The 26203-nt window shown below is 37.4% G+C and overlaps 1 protein-coding gene across 1 annotated transcript in view; it reads left to right on the forward strand.

Annotated features, from left to right (window-relative positions):
- The window catches only part of MND1 (meiotic nuclear divisions 1), a 64168-nt gene that overhangs the window by 22614 nt on the left and 15351 nt on the right, over positions 1-26203 (forward strand). Inside the window, exons 5-6 of the mRNA XM_047091904.1 lie at positions 19331-19405; positions 22452-22566. Coding sequence (XP_046947860.1) covers positions 19331-19405; positions 22452-22566 — 190 coding nt within the window. The remainder of the gene's footprint in view (positions 1-19330; positions 19406-22451; positions 22567-26203) is intronic.

Below are 26203 nucleotides of genomic sequence, written 5' to 3' on the forward strand. Positions count from 1 at the left end.
TTCTAGTGGAAGAGGTCTGGCAGACATGTTTTCTGGGAGCAGTTAAGCATTACATTGGGAAATCCACACTAAGCTAGATTTCGGACACAGCTGGATTTGGGAGGCACTACTAGATTCTCTTATGATAATTTAAAGATTTATTTTTTAAACTAGTTTTTAGAAATGAGTGTATAGAATTCTTTGTTGCCAAAACTGGGTGAATAAAGAGTCAGTTCGCTATTGGGCTGTGTGGACAACTTTGAAATGTTTTTAAATAAAAATAGGCATTATTTCTACTGAAATTCATTCAGTTCAGTAAATGTTTAGTGAATGCTTGCTATGTCAGACATTGTGACTGATGAGAGGGACATAATGATAAATTAGGCAGTTCCTGTCCCCAAGACCTCACAGTGTAGTGAGGACATGCATCACATACATCCACAAATCGTTGCAGGACGGTGTGATATGTGTTCTACCGAAGAAGATGGTAGTACAAAAAGGGGTGAAAGTTAGTTCTGCTGAGGATAGCCTTTGCAGTTAAGGAAGGAGACATTTAGGTTGGTTCTGGAAAGATGTATGGGAGCTCATGAGGCAGTTGAGGGTGAAGGGCATAGTGGGTACAGAGACCAGGGTGGTAAAGAGTAGACTCCAGACCCAGATTCTTTAGATTCAAATCCAACTTCTTCCATTTACTAGAAATTTCTTTCACCTCTTTTCTCATGTGCGCAGTGTTTCTAATAGTTTCTACTTCATAGGATAGTTGTAACAATTAAATATGTCATATATAACTGCTTACGACAATGACTCATACATAGAATTGCTTTAGCCTTTGTTATTTTTTGCAAAGACCAGGTGTGTATAGAACTACATAATGTGCATTCTGGCTTACATAGGAATGGTTTTGGCTGAAGAGTCTGGTCCTTAGCATTTATCCAGGGTGGCCTCACCCTAAAATATCAGTGTTGCTGCTTAGTCCTCTGCCTTGCAGCTGCATCTTCTACTCAGGTTGGTGCACCCTCTCTTTTTCTCGAGCATGGTACCCTCACTCCCAGCTAAGTCTCCCAGACCACTGTAGTCTGTAAGAATGAGGGGGAGCTGTTCCAGGCCCACTGTGCTTCAGATGACATAGGCTAGGGTGTTTCTTTGCACCTCTCGTGCTCTGATAGCTGTAGGTGGGTCAGGGTTATCAGAAATCCTCACTGTGTCTAACTTTCTTGCTTGCTTCCCAGACTCTCTTCCTCCTCTCCTATCTTTAATTTGCCATTTGGGAGGACAGAACAGGACTGGTTTGGGCCAGTCTTGTAGTTTTCTGACTTAAAAACCTAGACTTTGAATTCTGAAAAAACAAAACAAAACAAAATCTCATGGTTCCTCTTTGCTACTATTGAAGTTTGTTCATGCTCTATTAGAGCATTTATCACACTCGTATTTGTACATCTCACTTTCATATTAAGTATGTGTCTCAAACTAAGAGACTTTTTTTAATCTTCAACTTTCTTTCCCCATAACCTAACCCGATATAAGTAGGCACTTAACCATTTGAACAAATGAGTGAATGAATGAACACATACAACGGGGCAGCTTCTAAACTGTGTTCTTACCAGCTTTAAAGGTTTCTAAGATGTTTGATAAAGATTACTTTTGTCTGCAAGTAATTGAATATCTGACTAATAGTGGCTTAAATGGAAGTTTATTTTTCTCACATTCAGTCCAGAGCTAGGTGTCTCTTAATCTTAATCAATGACTCAGTGGTATCATTGTTGGCATCTTTGTGATCGTCTGGGCTTTTCCATCATGGTCATAAGATGGTTACCACAGCCCCTCTGTCCTATCTGAAGAATGAAGAGAGGAAAGAGAAGTTGATGGAATGACTGTCTCTCTTAGCAGGAAAACAGGAAAACAAAAGCTTTCCCAGAAGCTCTCCAACAGACTTAGGCTTAATTTTTTATAAGTTGAAGCAGTGTTTCACTGCCACCTCTAGTTGCAGAGGAAACTGGGAGTGGTAATGGGTAAGGGAGGAAGGAGGTTGGAAGTGGACTAGATGAGTCAGTAAACCAACAGGGTTGGCCGCAGGCATAGGAATATAAACAGGACATTATTTTATGGGAGTATAAAGTTCTTTAACTGTAGCACAATTGATCAGATAGTAAAGTGTTCAGTGATAATGTAGTCCATTCTCTACGAATGCCTGGGTTATACAGAAAACATTCTGCTTTATCTTTGATTCCCCCTCCCCCCTTAGGCTGCAGGAGTGATGCAGGGCTATAGTATTACAATCAACAAATAATATTTATGTTTTGATTTTTCCTTGAAATATGGGAATACTTGACCACTTTCTTTTTTGTTGCATAATTTTTTTTTTGCTAATTTTGCTGTACAAATACATTTTCATTGGTACATGTTTATACTTCCATAAATATTGTCTGCCTGAGGTTTTTCCACTTTTTTTAATGCCAGAGGTTCTTATTTATTTCAGTAATTTTGGGGTTTCTGCTGCATTGAAAGGTTCTTCTTGACCAAAGATACCATTGTATTTTTAATATGTGGTTTCAAAAGATTAACCTTAGCTAAGTATATGCTGTGTAGCTCAAAATATAGTTGGTTGTTTTTGTTTTTTTTTTTAAGATACTTCATTTGAAATTGTTTTGGACATTGCTTATTAGTATGTAATATGTTGACAAATTTAGCATATGATACCCAAAGAGGCAGGATTCTCATTGGAAAGCCAGGTTTTGATATCCATGTGACCTGGATTCAACTAGCAATATTGCCATTTACTACCTAGTCAAAATTACCTAATGTCTCTGAATCTAGTTTCTTAATCCATAACATAGCAGTATTAAAGCCTCCGATGAGATCACGTGTGTACTTCGGGGCCTGGCTTGCTGGAGGCACTCAGTGATAGTATAGCAGTAGGTGACTATTTTTTCTATTTTTTTAAGTTGATTTTGAGGGGGAGAGAGAGCTAGTGAGCAGTGCGGGAGGATCACAGAGAGAGAGAGAGAGAGAGAGCAAAGAGAGAGGGAGAGAGAGAATCTCAAACAGGCTCTGCACTGTGAGTACAGGGCTCGAACTCATGAAATGTGAGATCATGACCCAAGCTGAAATTGAGTTGGACACCTAATGCACTGAGCCACCCAAGTGCCCCGTGGATGACTATTTTGACAGCAGAGAATACAGGGAGACTTTTTAGCTCATTGCATTTGTAGTTTGTTGCTCTTGTCATTGTTTTTAAATACATGAAGGAAGAAAAAGGAACATGACAAAAGAAAATGTAATCACAAACATGGTTTGGAGTGGCATTACTTGCTGCTTTAGTTAGTATTGCCAACTTATATTCAGTTTGTTAAAATGTTAGTTTTTTAGAAGTCAGGACAACTTTCTCTTTTGGTAAAAGTTATATCTACCTCTTTATTGCCAAGGCCTTCTGCCCCTTTGTTAATGAGGAAAGAATAATTCCATTGTTTTCCTGTAGTAATCCAGAAGATCACCACCTATTGGCACAATCACCTTGTAAACCTTAATAATTATGCCTAAGTAATGTCCCAAAATGGACTCCTTTTAGGAAGTAAAATCCTGAGAAGTCATATGTTAAAATCAAGCTAATTTTTCTTAGTGGAAGTTCTTTCTGTCTTATTTGTATTAAACATATATTCTTCATCTGATGTTCAGTAAGGGGTAAAAGCCATTACTGGAAGTGTTAATAATTCCATTTTTGATTTATCATTTTTAGTGTCTCTTCCAGATAAGAAGAGACTTTGATTTTTGTGGCATTTGATTTTTTTTAAGCTCATGTTAAATCAAAAACGTAAATAGTTGTCAACTTTTTATTTCTTTCTCCTATTTAGCAGGTTAAATTACAAAGCTACTTAATATGTGTAGTTCTTAAATAAAACTCCCAGTCTCTCGGAAGTTTTGATATTGCGTTCTGCTCGATGGGAAATTGAGAGCGTCGGGTCTTAGCTTTCCTCACTCTCACACGTGGAGATGTCCATTTCGTTGTTCCACGGCTCACATCCCTACTTTCTTCACCAAGGCCACCTGTGCTTGATCATACCCATGGCAAGTCTCTGTGCTCTCCTTTGGATTCCTCCTTACCAGCTTTCTCTCCCTTTCTGGGATTTTCCAATATCTGAATGTGAAATGTCCTCAGATACAGTGCTGAAAAAGCTTCATCACCCCAGAAGACTCATTTTCTGTCACTGCGATTCATCTGTTCATCTATCCAAGAAGTATTTATTGAGCTTCTGTTCTGGGCCAGCCACCGTTTTGGGTGCTGGGGACATGTGTCCATGAGCAAAACAAAGATTCTTGCCTCTGTAGAGCTCACTTTCTGGTAAAGGGAGACAGACCTCAAACAATAAACACGATTACTAAGCAGACTATGTATAGTATGAATAGGTGGTAGGTATATGAAAAATATTAAAAGTAGTTCTAGAATTGGGGGGTGGGGTACAGATTTAAAATTGAGTGGTCATAGGAGACCTTATTGAGAAAGCACAATTGGAAGGAGAGGAGGGAGTTAACCTGTGAATATCTTGGGGAGAAACATCCAGAGAGAGAGAGAGAGACACTCTCCAGAGAAGACAGCCAGTGCAAAGACCTTAAGATCACAGCATAGCCAGTAAGTTTGCAAAACATCAAAGAGGCCAGTGTGACTAGAGTAGAATGAATGAAAATGGACTAGTAGCAACTTAGGTCACAGAGTTAATGAAGGAGGATGGCCATCTGCACTGTTGCGAAGCTTTTACACTAAGTGAAATGGGGAGCTGTTCGGTCCTTCAGCAAATTCTTGTGCTCTTGCTATGTACAGTGATACCATGCTAACTATGCCCTTGTGAATTCATACTTTATTTCAGAAACTAGACCATAAATACATTGTATGTTAATTAACATGTTCAACAACAGAGAAATGAGCAGGCACTATCCTAGCACAGAGAGAGAGAAACTTAATTTGTTTCTTATGCCTGTTGCCTCAATTTTTTCTCCTGGATTTTGCTGCTTCTGGTGCCAGTACTTAATGCTTTCAGTGCCATTTTTCTGGCTTTTTCTCTTTTCATAACCTCTTTCTTCTACCAGTTCTGTTGAGGTTGACTGTCTTATAGAACTCTTTACTTTTGACAATTAAAATCTCTCTGGCTGTTCTACAGTAGTTCCCCCTTATCAGCAGTTTTGCTCTCTACAGTGTCTGGAGGCTGAGGATTCTCCTGATGTGTGGTCAGAAGGTCCTCAGTAGCCTAATGCTATGCCACAGTGTCTGTGTCATTCACCTCACTTCATCTCATCACATAGGCATTTTTTCATCTCACATCACAAGAAGAAAGGTGAGTACAGTATAGTAAGGTATTTTGAGAGTGAGAGAGACCTCATTCACATAACTTTTATTATAATACATTTTATAATTGTTTTTAAAAAAAATTTTTAATGTTCATTTGTTTTTGAGACAGAGACAGAGCATGAGTGGGGGGGCGGCGGGCAGAAAGAGAGAGGGAGACACAGAATCCAAAGCAGGCTCCAGGCTCTGAGCTGTCAGCACAGAGCCCGACGCGGGGCTCGAACTCACGGACCGTGAGATCATGACCTGAGCTAAAGTCAGATGCTTAACTGACTGAGCCACCCAGGCACCTCTGTTATAATTGTTTTAGTTTATTATGGTTGTTAATCTCTTACTTTCATTTACTACTGTTTTCTTCTCTCCACTCTCATGTCCTTCAAGATTGATTCTAAAGAATGTTTTCTTCTCCATACTTACTCCCTTAGACAGCAGTTATAATCTGTGTAACTAGTATCTGAGCTCTAGAAGAAACTTCGTGTTCTTTCCAGACTTGTATTTTTAACTGAATATGTCTAACAATATAACAAATGAAGATCATCCTGGGGTCTGTCACTTGCACAATTTTGGTATCTTCACATTGGAAGACTAACTCTGGTTCTGTCTATGTAATCCATCACCAATTATTGTCCATTTTCTTTAGTTAAATATTTTTTGTATTTTCCCTATTTTCAATCCTGTACTAACCCTAGTCTGGTGTTTCCAAACTGTTATCAAGGCCCTGTTTTAGATTCATGACTCTATTATTTCACTCCTATTCCATTTTTTTTTCATTTTTTCAACCAGAAAGTTAAGTGAAAGCAATAGCTTGTCAAAATTGATGTGAAATAAGTAGTGCTAACACACTCAGTTGATATAAATCTAGGCTTTAAAATAGTACTTCTGTCTCCTAAATTGTAAAGAAAGGTTTGTTTATTCCTTTCACCGGAGTCTCACTTTTGAAGAACTACCATTTAAGACTACCATTCGTGAGACTTTAGCCTGTGTAGCCCCATCTTAAGTATATATATGTTTTCTGTCAAGGTTTTGAAATAGGAAAAAATAACTCCAATTCAGGCAACCACCTTGACAAAGTAGGATCCCCAGGCTGGTCCCCAGCATTCTCTCCTCAGTCCCTCTCCCTTCTTGCTGTGCACGCTCCTCTTGGGAAATCTCATCTACTCCTATGGCTTCCATTGCCATCTACAGACCTTTGATTCCCCAGTTCGTATTTCCTGCCTGTACCTCTGCACTGAGGTCCACACTTGTGTTTTCAGCTACCTACTAAACATCTCTCTTTGATGGCAAGTCACATTCAGTAATTTACAGCTCAGTTCATTACCCAAACCTGCTTCTCTGTGTCTTTATAGACTCTGGAGCTACTATCCACTTAGGCACCCAAACCAGGTAGTTATCCTAGGGTTTTTTTCTTCCTTTCCTCCATATCCGGCTCATTCTAAACCTCAATTGATACCCCTCAGATCTCTCCTTTCTTCTGCAGACTCACTGCCACTGTTTAGGCTTAGACTTTCATTATCTCTGGCCCAGAATTTTGAATTATTGTCTTCACCAGTCTCCCTGTCTCCAGTCGTCACTTTCTCCTGTGTGCTATAGTAGTTATCTTTAATGTCTTTTGGATGCTTTCCCAATCCTGAATAATAAAGTCCAGATTCCTCAGCCTGACTTTTAGGCTGTCTGTAATCTAGCTCCTGCCACTGGCCAGCCTAATAACCTGCTCTTAGCCTTTCGCTAACCATACAGACCAGTTATACCTAATTGTTTACAGCTTCCTAGTGCCACTCATTTTATATCTTTGTGTTTTTACATGCTGTGCCTCGTTGGCTCTTTTTACTAGTTGAACTAACAAACTCCAGCCTGTCCATTAACCAGAGATATATATCCGTTAAGACCCACTTTAAGACTCTTTTATTCTAAGTTTTTATCTTTCCTCCTCAGCAGTTTAGTACTTTTTTGTACTTTGACCATCTTATATATATATTCATTTTATGGAGTGAAGTCTTATGTGCCTTATTTCCATGGCAGATGTTCTTTGAGGGCAGAGATATCTTAATGATGTTTTATCCCCAGTGTGGAATGGAGTTACTGAGGCATGTAGAGACATAATAAATGTTGTTGAATGAATGCATAAACCAATACACCTCTGCCTACTTTCAGCCCCAAGTATTGTGTTCTTGGTCTAGGAGCCTTCCTCCTTGGCCTGTAATTTTTGTCTTCCATTCTACAACATATAGCAGTAGAGATGATTTCCACTAAGTAGTCATGATTATAGTAATCTCATGGAGGGGGGGAAGCGAAATTCAGCCTCAAATATCATATATATGAATGATGAAGCATGAATTTTAAACTCCATTGTTTGTTTTTATCACCACTTTACCTGAATTATAGTTTGCTGGACACTAGCTCAACATTACCCAAAGTAATTCTGTGGAACGAATATGTAACAGATGTAGGTTAAAAGGAGAGTTCTGTAATCAATGCCATTGGAAGATCCTGGGTTAATAAAGATAAGCTCATATGAGTTCTCAGAGCCTATAATATGCTATCATATACATTTTGATTCTTGCTTGCCCCATTTTCATGAGGGATTAATGTTCCATGGAACATACTTTGGGAAATGCCCAACTCTATGGGTTTGTTTGTTTGTTTTTTGTTTTTTTGAACATGAGTCAGGGTATTTTCAACCACAAATAACAGAAAAGTAGATCCAAATTGGGTTAAATAATAGGGGTTTTTAAATAAGAATTTTGGAGGTGGGCTGTGTCAGAATTGGTTAATCTCCCTACAGGTTGATATCAGAGGTCTGGACTACTCTGCCATTTTTTGGCTTTCCCTTTTCGGATGCAAGTAGCTACTACAGCTACTATATCTTCCATGACAGTGTTCAAAGCTGGAAGAAAGATGGATTTGTTTCTTGTACATCTCTTTTTATCCGGGAGGAAAATCCTGGAATGCTCCCTTTCCCAAGTGGGCTTTCCTTCATGTCTCATTGTCCAACTTTGAGTTACATGCTCATGCTGGCAGGGTAAGCCATCATAATTCATCCTCTGGGACTAAGAGGGAACTCATTTTCTCTGAGTGCATTACCACCCCAATGTTGGAGTTCTGTTTACAAAGAAAAGCTTTAGAGAGACAACTAACAGGGTCTGCAAAATTATATATGTATTTCAAAGTCATGTCTTTTAAATTGAATGTTCTTATTCTCTTCATTGTCTCAGATAATGAAGAGTTTAAATATATGTTGAGATTGAGCAACTAAAATATTGGGAGTGGATGGGGAAGTATATAAATTAAGTATTTTTATTGTTAAATAATTTAATAAAAAATTATAATAGGTAATATTACAGCTGTGAAACTTGCATGAACTTATATCCATGATTCAGAGATTTTTCTTTTATGAGAGAGAGAGAGAGCATGAGTTGGGGATGGGCAGAGGGAGAGATGGAGAGAATCCTAAGCAGGCTCCATGGTCATGTATGTGAGATCATGGCCTGAGCTGAAATCAGAAGTCAGACATTTAACCAACTGAGCCACCCAGGTGCCCCCAGAGATTTATTTTTGATAGGACTTTGAGATTTCTTTTTTATATTTATTTGTTTATATTTTCTTTCATAGTAGGTAGCTTTGGGCTAGTCTTCTAAACCTTTCTTCAGGAATTATTTTCCTGTGCTATTGGAGCTAGTTGGATATTTGAGAAACCTCACTCTAGAGCTGTAGCATTCCCTGCACTCTGCTATACTTCATGTGAGTTACAGGTTTGTGACATCCATTCTTCATTCATAACTATTTTCTCCCCAAATCAACCAATATGGAAAACATTTATTCCACAAAAAACTGAGCCTACAATTTTGATGTCATGCCACCAGGTGGTAGCAATGTCAGGATAGGAGAATTTATATATTGGTTTCCTGGCATAGCCCTAATTTCAATTTGTTTGGCCTGTTTTGCCTCAAAAACCATATCAATATTTTATACATTTTAATATTTATATATTTAAAATGTGTGTGGCTGCTTTACGTATTTAGAAGTTTTACAAAAAGAGCCCTGTTAGTTGTGTGCTTTTTTTTTTTTTTGTTTAAAATATAGTTCTTACTTGACCAAAGGTATGGCTCAAACTTCCAGGTCTGTATTTCATCAGATTCAAATATAGGGCTTTGTTCAGGCTCCCTCGTATTTATATTTGTTTATAACTGTAAATTTCCTACACTACAACTCTTTGGAAAAATTAGTTTAGAATAGATACAAAACAACCTCAGTTTTAAGTTTCATTAATTATTATGTTTTTAAAAGCTATATGGGGGCGCCTGGGTGGCTCAGTCGGTTAAGCGGCCGACTTCAGCTCAGGTCATGATCTCGCGGTCCGTGAGTTCGAGCCCCGCGTCGGGCTCTGTGCTGACAGCTCAGAGCCTGAAGCCTGTTTCAGATTCTGTGTCTCCCTCTCTCTGACCCTCCCCGTTCATGCTCTGTCTCTCTCTGTCTCAAAAATAAATAAATGTTAAAAAAAAAAATTAAAAAAAAAAAGCTATATGTATTTTACCTTTTCAATTATTTCTAACACATAAACTTGCTGCAAATCTTAGTTTGGTTGCCTGTTCTCAACTCTTGAGCTAGTTTACCATCTGAATGTGTTAGGTTGCCCTCTTTACTCTGCGAAAGCTATTTTGGCTATGGAAGAGAAGGCTTTAGGTTGCCTTTTTAATCCTTTGAAATCCAAGTTCTCATGAATCTTTCCATTGTAAGAAGCAGAAATAGAAAAAAAATTAATGGTCTTTATTTTCTTAAGATGGTAAAAGCCTCTATGCGCAGGTACTCTACAATTTCTCGATACTGTTGTCTCTTTATGACTTGTTCTTTGGCTTTATAAATTTATTTTTTTAAGTTTATTTATTTATTTAGAGAGAGCATGTGCATGAGTGGTGGGGGGTGGGGGGGCAAAAAGAAAGAGGGAGAGAGAGAATCCCAAGCAGGCTCTGCAGTGTCCGTGTAGATCCTGTTGTGGGGCTCCATCTCATGAACCTTGAAATCATGACCTGAGCTGAAATTAAGAGTTGGATGCTCAACAGACTGAGCCACCTAGGAGCCCCGGCTTTATAAATTTAATGTGGAGTTTATTATAACATGACCTCAATAGAAATTTAAAGCTTTAAATTTAACATCTATTTATTTATTTATTTATTTATTTTTTTAAATTTTTTTTTCAACGTTTATTTATTTTTGGGACAGAGAGAGACAGAGTATGAACGGGGGAGGGGCAGAGAGAGAGGGAGACACAGAATCAGAAACAGGCTCCAGGCTCTGAGCCATCAGCTCAGAGCCCGACGCGGGGCTCGAACTCACGGACCGCGAGATCGTGACCTGGCTGAAGTCGGACGCTTAACCGACTGCGCCACCCAGGCGCCCCTTTAACATCTATTTAAATTAAATAGAAACTTGAGCTTAAATTCTTTAATTGATGCTACTTAGCAAGTAATTTATTGTATTTTAGATTGGTGGCTTCTAATGAAATTTAAATACTTAAACTGAATAACATATTGGATCAAAACATTTTAAACAGCATTTTAGCAACATTTTCATTAAAAATTTTAATAGTGGACAATCTTCATTATTGTAAGTGTTCAGAAATGGTAAGAGTAAAATGTGGGCATATTATTTCCCAGTGCTCTTAAAAGACAGTAGGAAAATCACCAATTCCTTATGTAAAAATAATTTTGCTGATCTTAGCATCTATGTAGATCTATTGGCTGATTCTGTCAATTATTGTATAAAAGTAAGAAATTGGCCAGCCATCCTGGAGTTTGTTGGATATGAGTGTCCCCATGGGCTATTGTGAGCCATACTTAAAAGTGAGAGAGCAAGAGCCCACTTGGAGCCATGTTAAATTCTGCCCCAGAGAGCACTGAGACCTAGCATAAAGTCTGTGAGGAATGAACCTCTGAAAAACCAGACTAGAAGGGAGTGGGGAGCCAAGCTGGGGAAGAGAGGTGGTGAGAGATGGAATATTGTGTAGCCCTCAGAGAATGTATCTTCTGCATCTTGGGGATTGTAGTTGGGGGGACACAACAGGGAAGTCTGCAAAGAACCCAGGAGTGTAGCCATGCGAGGATTTAGTGTAAACATCTGTCAAGCCCAGAAAGCACTGAGACATCTTCACAACAGTACCTGTGTATGCTGTTTTTCTGTCCCCTTTACCTATTTTCTCTCCCCTCCTCCAGGCCTTGGTAGAGGTGGGGGACAGGAAGCAGAAACTGCAGTTAGTGGACTGGAGGGAGAACAGAAACTCTCCAAGAAAGAGGACAGTGTGCCTTTTTTAGCAAAAGACCCATTGGCAGCCATCTGTTGCTGAAAAGGGAAGTCTTATCTTTAAATCAAGTATTGATTATTTTGTTAAACATTTTAATTTCTGATCAGGGCTTTTGCTTTGCAACTTAAAATAATTGCAGATATTAAGAGTCATCAAAGAAATCATGGGACTCCTATCTCTTCTAGTGGCAGAGAAGTACTTCCCACACCTAGCTGTTTTTAAAATGGCAGTTGGGGCAGGAATTAAAGTTGCATTTATGGTTTAAACCCATAGGTACAGTGCAAAATATGTATACATTATTTGTTAATACAAAAATATTAATAAAAATCTCATTTTTATACTTAATTCTAAGTTTCCCTTTGATTTAAAAAAAAATCACTTATTGAAGAAACAGGTCATTCCAGATAATTTTAGATTTAACCTGCTAAGTGGATTTTGGGTTTCCTTGTCAAGTAGAATTTCTTAACAGATTCCCTAACTAGGACATATTCTTGCCCACAGCACTGACAGACATAATAATTCCTACTTATTTTCACTATTCACTGGGGTCCTTTTACAAGGAAGAATGGTCGTTGGTAGACAGTAACCTCTGCTGCTTAGCCCTCATTTCAGAATTTATCATATTACAACCCAATTCTCATGTCTGAAGAGCCTAATCTTCCATAACTTTGTTTGGAACCTGCTTCACTTCATCAGCTAGATTTTGCATGTTTTTGGCTTTCAAAATATCTAAAGGACTCTTAATTGGATTCTGACTGTAGTCACAACTTATGTTTTCACTACACTATAAGGCTTCTGTTGGACTTTCTTTATCTTCTATATCTCTCAACTACTTTTTAATGTTTTTTTATCACTTCATAGAAATTAAAAATAATTCTGTTTCAAATAGTTCGTTTCCAAATTTTCTTGCTTTTTCCTTCTTGTAATTTCTTTACTCTTCTTTTTTTCCTTTTATTACTTAATCTTAGCGAACATACATACTCCTTATATTTCTAGTTGAAAGAATGCTTATCTCCTGTTGCGCATTGCTCTCTGACAGTTCATTTCTTCACATTGTAATTTTTGATTATTGTGATCTCGTCTTCAGCAGGTATATCATGTGTGAGAGTTTGAGTTCTTTGGGTTTGTAGGTATGCACTTACTGAATGGCTTCACTTTCCCTTTGTGTTGCTTTCTTAATGGGATTCTCACATTTTTCCAGTGTCCATTATTTAAGATTTCTGGTGCACTTGTCTCATTTCCAGGTTTTTCAGTGTGCTCCGCAGGTTGGATTGCTGGAATATGACTTCCTTGTTAAATGGAGTACGAGTTTGCTATATTTTTACTAGCTTCACAGAGCATTGTCTTTTTTTTTTCTTCAATATATGAAATTTATTGTCAAATTGGTTTCCATACAGCACCCAGTGCTCATCCCAAAAGGTGCCCTCCTCAATACCCATCACCCACCCTTCCCTCCCTCCCACCCACCCCTCCCTCCCACCCCCCATAAACCCTCAGTTTGTTCTCAGTTTTTAACAGTCTCTTATGCTTTGGCTCTCTCCCACTCTAACCTCTTTTTTTTTTTTTTTTCCTTCCCCTCCCCCATGGGTTTCTGTTAAGTTTCTCAGGATCCACAGAAGAGTGAAGACATATGGTAACTGTCTTTCTCTGTATGGCTTATTTCACTTAGCATCATACTCTCCAGTTCCATCCATGTTGCTACAAAGGGCCATATTTCGTTCTTTCTCATTGCCCTGTAGTACTCCATTGTGTATATAAACCACAATTTCTTTATCCATTCATCAGTTGATGGACATTTAGGCTCTTTCCATAATTTGGCTATTGTTGAGAGTGCTGCTATAAACATTGGGGTACAAGTGCCCCTATGCATCAGTACTCCTGTATCCCTTGGGTAAATTCCTGGCAGTGCTATTGCTGGGTCATAGGGTAGGTCTATTTTTAATTTTCTGAGGAACCTCCACACTGTTTTCCAGAGTGGCTGCACCAATTTGCATTCCCACCAACAGTGCAAGAGGGTTCCCGTTTCTCCACATCCTCTCCAGCATCTATAGTCTCCTGATTTGTTCATTTTGGCCACTCTGACTGGCGTGAGGTGGTATCTGAGTGTGGTTTTGATTTGTATTTCCCTGATAAGGAGCGACGTTGAGCATCTTTTCATGTGCCTGTTGGCCATCCGGATGTCTTCTTTAGAGAAGTGTCTATTCATGTTTTCTGCCCATTTCTTCACTGGGTTATTTGTTTTTCGGGTGTGGGGTTTGGTGAGCTCTTTATAGATTTTGGATACTAGCCCTTTGTCCGATATGTCATTTGCAAATATCTTTTCCCATTCTGTTGGTTGCCTTTTAGTTTTGTTGGTTGTTTCCTTTGCTGTGCAGAAGCTTTTTATCTTGATGAGATCCCAACAGTTCATTTTTGCTTTTAATTCCCTTGCTTTTGGGGATGTGTCGAGTAAGAGATTGCTATGGCTGAGGTCAGAGAGGTCTTTTCCTGCTTTCTCCTGTAGGGTTTTGATGGTTTCCTGTCTCACATTCAGGTCCTTTATCCATTTTGAGTTTATTTTTGTGAATGGTGTGAGAAAGTGGTCTAGTTTCAACCTTCTGTATGTTGCTGTCCAGTTCTCCCAGCACCATTTGTTAAAGAGACTGTCTTTTTTCCATTGGATGTTCTTTCCTGCTTTGTCAAAGATTAGTTGGCCATACGTTTGTGGGTCTAGTTCTGGGGTTTCTATTCTATTCCATTGGTCTATGTGTCCGTTTTTGTGCCAGAGCATTGTCTTTTAATAAGCACTATCTATTGCATAAGGAAAAACAATTTAATACAAAAACACCCAGCATTCAGTGCTCACTACATGCCTTGAGTTATTTGTTACTATATTAATTTACCGAAAAGATTCAAGCCAATACTGTTTTAACTGTGTATATAGTGGGCACTTCATGAAAGCTTATTGAATGAAGAGCCTTCCTGGCATATATTAATTTATTCTTCTCACTCCTGTTCTTGGAGACTTAGTTCTACAGCCCAATATAGAAGAGTAAGAATGTTTTAAATCTGATACCTTCTAAAATTATCCAAATTCACAACATTCATTGCTAGCCAGCGGTATATGAAGTAGACTATTATTAAAGCTTTATCTGTTGTAAGAATTAAGATGGTAATGGCAGAAAACCCAAATTTACTTGTCATAAATGATAAAGGTGAAATTGGTTTAATGCCTCATTAAATTAAAAATTGTCAAAAGTAGGGCCTACTTCAGGTATCATTTAATTAAGATTGTGATTCTATTTCTCTGCATTTATCTTGGCTTTGCCTTTTGTGTGGTACCCATATCACTGAAGTCGGCTTTCTTCACTGTTGTAAGATGGCTGCCAGCAGTGGTTTGGGCTGTCTGCTTCCTTGTAGCCTTGTAGTTTAGGATCCAGAGGGCAGGAGAGTGTTGTTTCTCAGAACCACTGAGATCACCTGTGGCAAAGAGCATTCCAGACAGTGATAGACTTAGGCTAGAGGTCACTGGCTATCCCTCAGTAACACCCAAAGCTTTATTAAACCCTAACAAGAAATGGGCAAGACGTACATGAAGAAAACTACAAAAGTCTACTGAAAGACATGAAAGAACACTTTTTTTTAATGTTTATTTTTTGAGAGACACAGAGTGAGCGGGGGAGGGACAGAGAGAGAGGGAGAGAGAGAATGAATCCCAAGCAGGCTCTGCGCTGTCAGTGCAGAGCCTCATGTGGGGCTCGAACCCATGAACTGTGAGATCATGACCTGAGCTGAAACCAAGAGGATGCTTAACCTACTAAGCCACCCAGGTGCCCCTGTTTTAGTCTTTTAACAAAAATGTACTCATTTTAATTTCTTGAGAATATATATTGCTTATAATGGGGAAATAATTTTTTTAAATCATAGTGACATATGCTTATTATATAGAAAGTTTAAAAATATGATCCACAGTACAGAGATAACCATTTTTAAATTTTTGTGCATTTTCTTGCAGGGTTTTTTTTTTTTTTTTTGTCATGAATAGGCTCTCAAATGTATTGACAGTCGTGTTTCCAGCTTTTTAAAAACTCTGTTCTGTATTTTATAGTGTCATTAAAGACATTCATACCATGAAATACTGATTTAAAATTTCTCTATTGTTAAGGCAATTACACGGCTCCTGTCTTTATATATGTCTTTTCAGTGTTCTTAGTTTCCTTGTCACTGATGCCTAAATGAAATGATGCCTTAAAAAGTAAATTTTAAAGTTGTAGATACTCTAACAAGACTTTTTGGATATGTTAAATATTAAAATAAATGATACTGCTCTTTTTTTTTTTAAAGAGAAACAAAAGACATAGAATCTATTTTTCCCATAATATACTGTATGTGAGTCTTGATAAAGCAGTAGACTGATCTGGTTTCTCTTGCTGTTACCTCTTTTCTGCATTATCTGTTCCCTGACATTCTTTCCCACCTATGGAAATCTCTATGTTCCTTCCCTAATGCTTTGACATTGTTTTATTTCTTAAAAGGAGCAAATCAGAATTCCGATGCAGACAGCTTGAATCAATCTTTCTGTTCCTCTTATGAATAGGCAGTTCCTCCAAGCAGTGAACTACCCCTTTAGAAAACATTGGCATTATGTTTCTCAACCCTCAGTATCTGTATAGGTGGTCTGGAATGCATTAAAGAGAGGCATTGTGTCAGATCCTCAAATCTAAAGATGAATTCCTCTTCTTACTAATTATAAGTAGTATCTGTTGTTGTTGCTGTTGTTTGTTCTGAGTTGCTGGGTTTTAAAACATTATTTAATGAAAGTAGGAAATGGACTTGGTGTAGTGTATAGTTGGTTCTTGTTTTATTTATAGAAATGTATATAGAGTGCTGTTCAAAGGGATTTTATGGTGCATACCTTTCTGGAATGTAGAGTATCACTCATTTTTCTATTTTTGTAAATGTGGTCTTTTGTATTTCTTTTAGTGACAGAATTATTAAGATATTTTGTTTGTTTCTAGTTCAGGTTATAATACTTAGCAGTAATTCATTTTTGCTGATGAACTAGATAATCTTCTCCCATTTATAAATATCTCATGTATTTTAGTTGGGTTTGTTATTGTAACAAAACAGGTTTTTGTTCAGACCAGTAGTTCTCAAAAGTGTGGTGCCCCCAGACCGGAAGCGTCAGCATCACCCATCACCTGTGAGCACGTTAGAAATACAGATTATTAAGTTCTACTCCAGACCTACTATTCAGAAACTGCGTGGTGTAGCCTGGCAACCTGTGTTTTAACAAGCCCTTCAGGTGATTCTGATATATGCTCAAGTTTGTACCATTGGCTTAGATAGTATCTATACAGTGGCCAAAAATCCCTGCTCTTTTTACTTGAAAGCCTGGGTTTGGTTTAATTCCAGGGTATGTGTTAAAAACTTTAGCAATATTGCTTCTGAGAGATGTGTAGGTGAAAAGCTGTTAGCAGGGGCGCCTCACAGGAGTTGCTTTCATTGTTTCTGGTAGTTGAGATTTTGAGAACAAGGGCCAGGAGTCCTTCCCTATTGAGCTGAACCAAGTTGCTTCAGTACTTCAGATAATTAGCAGATGTTTCTCATCTGAGCATGTCATTTAGGTTGTGCCTTCCCCCCTTACCAACGTACTTAAAATGACAAATCATGAAATCACATTTAAAACAGATACTATTTTCAGAGTTAAGGAATTCCTGAATTAGCTCTTTCAAATGCTTTTAAGTTATACATACTTACAAGCAGCCATACAATACCTGGAAGACACTTCATCAATGTAATTAAGATATATATCTACTAATTATTGGCTTATTTTTGTATAATTATTAACTATTTGGATAACATCTTCTTATCTGGTTTTTTAAAAAACATTTTTAATGGAAATATGTATTTTTTCACTAGAAGATTCTCTACTCCTGAATTTAAATGTCACATGCCTTTATTATTTCAGGGGAGTCCTGCAGGGTGGAATATTAACTTTTTAAACATGGCACTATTTTATAAACGGGAACCCTTGTTTTAAAAAACTAGCTCTTGGGGCGCCTGGGTGGCTCAGTCGGTTAAGCCTCCGACTTTGGCTCAGGTCATGATCTCACGGTTCGTGATTTCGAGCCCCTCATTGGGCTCTGTGCTGAGAGCTCAGAGCCTGGAGCCTGTTTCAGATTCTGTGTCTCCCTCCCTCTCTCTCTCTCTCTCTCTGACCCTCCCCTGTTCATGCTCTGTCTCTCTCTGTCTCAAAAATAAATAAACGTTAAAAAAAATAATAAAAAAAAAGTAAATAACTAGATCTTGTTAAATCTAGGACTTTAAAGCATATTTTGGCTCCTAAATCTACAGATTTTTTTTTTTTTTTAACTCAGAAGATAATTACTCTCAGAAGAGGTGTAGCTGGTTTGGTGGTGGTGTCTTCTTGGCAACACAGATGGATCTTGTTCATGCTATGGATTAGAATCAGTGATGAGAGAGCCATTAAAGGAAAGCTGACAATGTTTCCTTTATGCATATTGAGAAATGGAAGATTTCCTAAAGCCAGGATAAAGCCACTAACTTTTGGAAGATACTGTTTGTGATTTTTAATCTATGACACATAAGTATTATTTACCCTGTACATATAACTAGGTCATATTGTGAAAGGTCAGCTTCTTATAATCAGCCTAAAGAAATTCATCCAGTCATTAATTATTTTCTAAATGTTTGTAACTCAAGAGTGAGGGAGGAATGGAATAGATTTTAAGAAGGCTCTTAATCATAGGAGTCTGAAATTTCTAACTAGTAGAAGATGTGGTGAATTTAGTATTGGGAATATCCTTTGATGCTTTAGTCGTGGGCCCAGGTGAGATTAATAAAATTGAGACAAAGGGAAGCAATGTTTTTAAGCTATCCAGTCCTTTTTGGTGTGGTCCCAGCCATATGCTAATGAATATTCTATGTTTTGGTTTCTTTATGCTGGTATTATTTAATCCACTTCCACATATAACTTACCACTTTCTAAGCTGAGTATAGTACTTGAACTGATCACTTTTAAGGTATGTAAAACATGCATAAAAACTGCAACAGACTAATAGATTTTTCCTTCGTGAAGAACTTAGTATATCAAGTATGTAATGGCTTATAATGTAACTGATTTAAGAATAATAAGTGAGGCATTCATTTTTGACTCAGTCAGTGAGATAGACCATAATACTACAAGTCTGTAAGAAATAGTCTAGAGTGTTTTATTTCACTTTAGGCAGAAATGAAATGAAATTTGAAGAAAGAAGTATATAAAACATTTTTTTGAATTTTCAAATTCATGTCTTTTAATTTAAATTTGTGTTAGCTAACATATAGTATAGTTTTGGTTTCAGGAGTAGAATTTAGTGATTCATCACTTAAAATTCAGTTCTTAACTAAATAATATACCTCAAGTTACTTGGCATGGAGTTGGAGGACCTGATAAATAAAGATTTCAGAAAAGACTGAAAGCATATTATTCATTTTTCTGATTGGATGAGAGGATATATTTTTCAGCGTTTTTGTTTTTTTTTTTTTTTTTTCATTCTGCCCTAATGATTCATGGTAGTTTGCTTCAAATTAGAGAAGTTAGTTCCCAATGTAGTTTTTGACTTACTTGTTACACTGACTTGGGCTGAAAACAAATCTCATCTTGACTTCTTGACTTATAAATTTCATGTTAAGCAAGTTCATCATTGGAAGCCATTTTGTTTCTTTTAATTCTCCAGTTATCTGAGGGAAACCAAAAGCATGCAAATCTACAGAAAAGCATTGAGAAAGCTAAAGTTGGCCGACATGAAACGGTAAGTTTGTGTCTGTAGATTCCTTAATAATGTCAATTCTAAATAGAAAAGTAAGAACATAGAGTTATCTATGAGGAGTATGCCATTCCTATCAGAAGAGAGGTGAGTACAGCAAAGGACATGGACATTGGACCTGGTAGGATTTACTAATTTTAAGTATAGATTTATTTTTTATTATTATATTATATATGGCAGCATAACATAGAAGCATAAATTCTGGGGCCAGGTGGCCTGGGTATGAAAGTCTCCTAAATTTTCTGTTCTCAGTTTTCCCAGCTATAAAATAGGGAACAAAATCTACCTCTTTGGGTTATCCTATGGCTTAAACTAGCTTATATTTGCAAAGCATTTAGAAGAGGGCCTGGCACAAGGTAAGCCCTTTATAAATGCTTATGAAAAATTTTGAGAGTCAAGTTTTTAAGTCTTGGCATAGAACATATTGAAAACTATCAATATATTATCCTTGAGGGTTTGTAATATTTCTAAATTATTTAAATGAATACTGATACACTGTTTTATTTTAAAAAGTGTAATGTTCTCTAAAGTATTATGTTAGGGGTTTTTAAAAATCACTTGACTTTCTAGTTTCATCTTTATCTCAAGTATGGATTTATGACTTAAAAAAACTATTAAAGATCAGCAGGCACCACTAAGCATTCCATCTAGGCCTCTGTATCACTTGATTGTGAAAGAGACTCAAAAACCTGTCACATTATGGGGCGCCTGGGTGCTCAGTCAGGTGTCCGACTTCAGCTCAGGTCATGGTCTCACAGTCTGTGGGTTCAAGCCCCACATCAGGCTTTGTGCTCACAGCTCGGAGCCTGGAGCCTGCTTTGGATTCTGTGTCTCCCTCTCTCTCTGCCCATCCTCAACTCGCACTCTCTCTGTCTCTCGAAAATAATCATTAAAAATTAAAAAAACAAAACAAAACCCCATCACGTTGTAGAAAAGAATATATCACAGGTTTGCAGTGGCTTTTCACAATTATTTCACATACCTTCTTTTATGTGAATAGTCAGCAGTCACAGATAGGAATTGGAATTTGGTAATTTTTGAAAAATGTTCAAGGGAAGTAAGTTCTGGCATAACCTGAAGCTGTTATATTTCTTTAATTGACAGAGCAATTACTATTTCTTTATTTGATCCTTTTTGTTCTTGAACATTGGCAATAAATTATAGAAGCACCTTTGATTAATGGTGACATACCCATGCCCAAAAGTTGTCTGCTGCATGTTACCCAGCCCACTGGATCTATTGCAGCTAGGAAAAAACCTAGTTGGTGCTTGCATCTATCAGAAGACTGTAGTAGTTTAGAAAGGCTCCTGAGAATGATGGACTCGTGTTAATTGTGAGAACACCAATCATGATTTTTTAGAAACACCTAGCCGCTGTTTACTAGGTATTATCCATGGTGATGCTGCTGCTGCTGACGATGATGATGATGATGAAGAGATAGCTAACATTTATAATCTGCTTACTGTGAGCCAGGCAAGTACTGTCCCAATGCATTTTATATTTATTGAATCCTGCCAACAGTGCAAGGATGTGGCCACTATTACTGTCTCCGTTTTTAATTTGAGTAACTAAAAGACACAAAAAAGTGAAGTAATTTGGCAAAAATCTCAGTGCTAGTAACAGTCTGAAATGGCTACCACTTCAGGGTGTCTGGAGAACTATCATTGCCTTCACAGATTCTTCCCCATTTTGCTGCTTGTCTCATTTCTCATGGAGTGTGTATAATTTGGGTGTGGGTGGCAAAGAATAATTATCTTATGTCATAGTTTTTTTTTTTTTTTAATGTTTGTTTATTTTGAGAGAGAGAGCAAGGGAAGGGCAGAGAGAGAGGGAGAGAGAGAATCCCAAGCAGGCTCCGTGCTGCCAGCACAGAGCCCAGTGTGGGGCTTGTACTCATGAGATCACGAGTTGAACTTGTGAGATCATGATCTGAGCTAAAACCAAGAGTCAGAAGCTTGACTGACTTAGACACCCAGGTGCCCGTATTGTAGTTATTTTTAAATCTCTTCTGAGTTGTACTAATACAGTATACACTGTAATCATTTTTGGCTATTTATATTTAAATTTAAAACATATGCAGTTAAATTCAGTTTTTCAGTAACAATAGCCATATATCATGTACTCACTAGGTACATGTTGGTAAGGTTTCCTGCATTGGAGAGCACAGATCTAGAACATTTCTGTCATTGTAGAGTTCTGTTGGGTTGTGCTGCGTCAGACCATGATGCCCTGTATATGCATTCCCTGTACAAATGCTAGCAAAGGAGCTTTCTTCACTTTGGAACGAAAGAGAACAGTTAAAGGCAAAAGTCAAAAAATACAGGTACCAAAATATAAACTAGCAAGGGACCTTAAATAAGTCCCATCAGACAGCTTGAACTCTACTTGGTTTTGCTTCAGGCTTATCCTCTCAGTCTGTACCATAACCTTTCACACATATGAATTGAAAACTGTGACACTGTGACTTCTACCTGTTAGTGAGAACTCTGGCGGGAAATTTCAAGTGGTGTTTATCAGATTCTGTTGTATTAAAAGTTTCTTCCGGTTTACCTTTAAAGGAAAGTGATAGGAGACCACAAGCAGTAATTCTATTGTTTCTGACCTCTTTAAATATTTTTCAAGGTTGATCATCCTTAAAGGTTGAAAAATTGTCTACCACACTTGTAATGATTATGTTGCTCTAAAATATTACTTCTATATATAGATCGAAGAGGCACTTTTTCCTAACATATGATGACCTAGTCATCTTTAAATTCATACATAATCAGTGACCTCTCATCTGTTAATGAGTGGTCCATTCTATATATTAATTCCCATCCAGTTAATCAAAATATATGATAGATGTTTGAGATTTCAGAGAAAAATGAGAATTGAGTTTGTCCTTATACTGTGAATATAGGTATGTGTATATATAATGTCCAAAGCCTAGTGCACATTAGTTATGAGAAATAAAATGTTTATAATATGTATAGCCTTATAACCTATGGCATTTTACTTGTCTTAATTGTACATAAAACTGTTTTGAATGCAGGAAGAGCGAACTATGCTAGCAAAAGAGCTTTCTTCACTTCGAGACCAAAGGGAACAGCTAAAGGCAGAAGTAGAAAAATACAGAGAATGTGACCCACAAGTTGTGGAAGAAATACGTAAGTTTATATCATATCTTGCAGTTTTTTAACTTTACTCATGAAAGAGATTTTATACTTCTAGTTGCCTGGTAGCCATTCTCCATGTATAATGAGAAAATCAAGCCATTAGTAGTATTAATATTGCATTAATATTTCCATTAAAGAGTCTTAACATTAAAGCATTGAACAGTGACAACTTTGAAATTGTAAGCATTTCAAGGGTAATGAAGGTAGATAGGGTAGAAGGATAAAGATATAAACTATAAGCTTAGGAAACTGAGGAGTCAGAGAAGGAGTTAAGTTGGCCCCAAGCACAATGACTTGAGAATGAAATCTACCATTATCTTCTAGGAAAAAATATTACCAAAAATAGGAGTTTGCAAGTTACAGAAAATCAGTCTGTGCATTGACTTACCTTTTGAATACACCAATGATGTTTTCCTTTACTTTAAAACCAATCTCCAAAGCTTTATTTTGAATAGTTTTTATATATTTATGTAAAGATAGAAATTTCAATATTTGAGGAAATGAAAGAGTATATTATAAGGGCACTGCATGTAATTGCCTAGGAAAATATGTATAAATTTCTTCACATTTTTCTGTCTTAGCCTGTCTTTTCATTTAGGGAACTTTACCAAGTGAAACTTTTAGACAAAACTAATAGTATGTGATTGAAGGCTTTGAGAGAAATCGAAAATATTTGGTACTTTAAAATTAGCTTGAAGGACACCTGGGTGGCTCAGTCCGTTGAGCATCTGACTCTTGATTTCGACTCAGGTCATGATTCCAGGGTCATGGGATCGAGCCCTGTGTTGGGCTCTATGCTGAGCATGGAGCTTGCTTAAGATTCTTTGTCTTACTTTCTCCCTCTCCCCATCTCCCCCTCCCTCCCCTTCTGTTCCTCTCCCCTACTCATGCTCCCACTTTCTAAATAAATAAATAAATAAATAAATAAATAAATAAAATTAGCTTGAGAGTAATTTGATTACAATTAAGCTCTCCTTGATGGTATTCCTTACAACTAAAAAATATTTAAGCAGTTCAGTTAGTGTAATCTAAAGTTAAATTTAATTTTAGAGACAGATCCCTACTTTGCACAACTCCAGGAGGCATTAATCACATGTAGTCCACAGCCTAGATGGTGATATGTATTGGCCCTGGTTCAGCCGATTCCCCAGGATGTTTTTCCCAGAGAAGTGGAGGTAGAAGAGCCCACCCGCCCCCTCCAGCCAGTCATTTTCTGTAAATCAGGCATTTAGAGAGACTTATTAGCTCTTTAATGCTGCCCACAGATGAATTTCATTTATCATCATCCTGCAAAATAAAGTGTAACCAAATCTACAAAATTAATGACTTTTATCCGTTTCAAAGTTTTAACTAATATCAAATGACCCTGCTTGAACACGAGCACCTCAAAGCGGTGCCGTAGGTTACTATGAGGAAGCTAGGCCTGCTCATGATTCGTCTTTAAAAGGAATTATATACTGCTTGTTAGGATGTCCAGTGTGTGTCTTGAGCAGCTTCTCATGAAAGAGAGCTTTGAGAACGGTTTTCTCACCCAGATTGAATGCCTCCAGGTGGTTTAGTTTTAGGATCAACATGTCTGTACCCTGTAGTAGGTCATCATGGGAATTCTGTTTTCACAGTTCTCAAATCTGATCCTTCACTTATTACTCTTTCTTGGCTCTGCCTTCCTTCCTGATTTCAGTTTTGTGTAAATCTGGGACTTTTCCCTGAAAGTGCCAATTATTTGCTTACCCATTTCATTCTCTCTTCTGTCAGTGACCTACAACTCATAGCCATGTCCAGTCAAGGCTTCTGCTTTTCTACCTCATGGTCCCCGTTATATTGCCGTTGCTCTTTCCCTGGGCACATGACCTGCCTGACATCACTTCTACTTATGACCTGTTTTTACAGTCCTTTCCCTAATTTTAATTACTTCTGTCTACTCCAGAATGACTGAAACTTATTTAGTCTTACAAAACTATACTGATAGTGATCCTGTGCCAGTGGATCATCATGCAGTTCAGGAAATCCACAAGGATAGAGAATTGTGCCAGATCGATTCGTGAATGGGGAAAACTTTTAATTCAGGCATGTAATTTCAGCTGTTGCCATTCCTTGTACCTCTGGATCAAGCAGCAATTTTGGCAATTGCCTCCCCTCTTAGAAAGGTGATGAAATTTGATGGAAGAAGTTTCAAGGTATATAAAGGATGATGAATTTTCTGGAAAGTAGAATAGCATGGTTGAGGAGGAAGTTGTAACTAGTTTATGCTGGTTGCCTGAATTCTGTTCTCCATCTTAAGCCTCTCTTTGGTGATTTATTTCTCAACCTAAGGGAAAACATGCCAGTGTGAATGAGTATTATGCAGGCTATGAGGTCTAAGTGAATGAGAAGAAAATGTTTTCTGGTTTACAGTGAGTTAAGAGACTTTACCGTTCTTCATCAACATCAGACCTAGATTATCTTTTCATATTTAATTATGTAGTCACCTAAGATGGATCCATATTTGGATGCTGTAGAATTTTGTAATGGTGAATCCATTACATGTATATTAATTTTTGACATTTTTACATTGTACATTTCTGAGCTTTATAGGGTTATGAGAGGATAAGGGTCCTTCCTGGCTTTGTATTATTTTTATTTTACTCCATTAAAAATATCTATCTTTATAAAATGCATTAATTATAGAAAATTACAACATATTTAATAGATAGCAGTTATGTAGGATAATCACATTATTCCATAAATCTATTTTAGATGTAAAGGTAAGATATCTTTTTAATATTTTTTAAGGTAAGATTTTTTTTTCTATGGAAAGCTACCACACTATAATCAGAAGGGGGAAAAAAAACTATCAAAGCAAGAATTTTAGATTAACTTCAGTTCATACTTTTATAGAGAAATGCCCAATTCCTCTGCTTTTAAAATTCAGAACAGGTAACAAATAAAATTTTACTCAGATGTGGCACTTCCACTAGTAGGCAAGATAGAGTAGTAACAGACTGAATTTATCCTCCCACTTAAAAAACACAAACAAAATACATCAAATAAGTTTTTAAGATACTTGATATCAGACAATAAAGGACAATGCTTCTTAGAGAAAGGAAACAAATTAGGTCTTAAAATTGTGTCAGCTTATTTTATTGAGTTTCTGGGCTGTGGCACAAGGAAGGAGAACCTAGGCAGAGCCCTGTAGATGGAACTGAAAATCAAGGAGACCATTGTGGCTAGAGTTCACAGGACAGCCTACTAGAGAGGAGAAATTACACAGAAAGAGAACCCTGGGAATCTACAGAGGGTTCCCCTCAAGTATTTGGTGCATGCATATGAGGAAACTACCCAAAGCTGGGGAAAGAACAGTTTCAAAGAATTAGAAGGAACAGTGTCTAGCACTCACACAGGACCAAGAGTAGTGCCTATTCTCACCAAGCAGATTAGAAAAATTCATAACTCATAGGGCACTGGGTAGAGCACTCAAGACCATCTTGCCTCACTAGCAAGGACTAATTAGCCCTAGACTGAGCTTTGTCCTCCACGCATCTGACAAATCATAACAACAAATCTTGAAAACATTAGACTATATTGCAAAGTCAGTTAAATGCATCCCAGAACAAAGCTGAAGAATATTCACAGGAATACAAACCTGCTC

This window comes from Lynx rufus, unplaced genomic scaffold, assembly GCF_022079265.1.
Source record: "Lynx rufus isolate CCGP_SWC_20201006 ecotype Redwood Valley unplaced genomic scaffold, mLynRuf1.p SCAF_3, whole genome shotgun sequence".
In the NCBI taxonomy this organism is placed as follows: domain Eukaryota; kingdom Metazoa; phylum Chordata; class Mammalia; order Carnivora; family Felidae; genus Lynx; species Lynx rufus.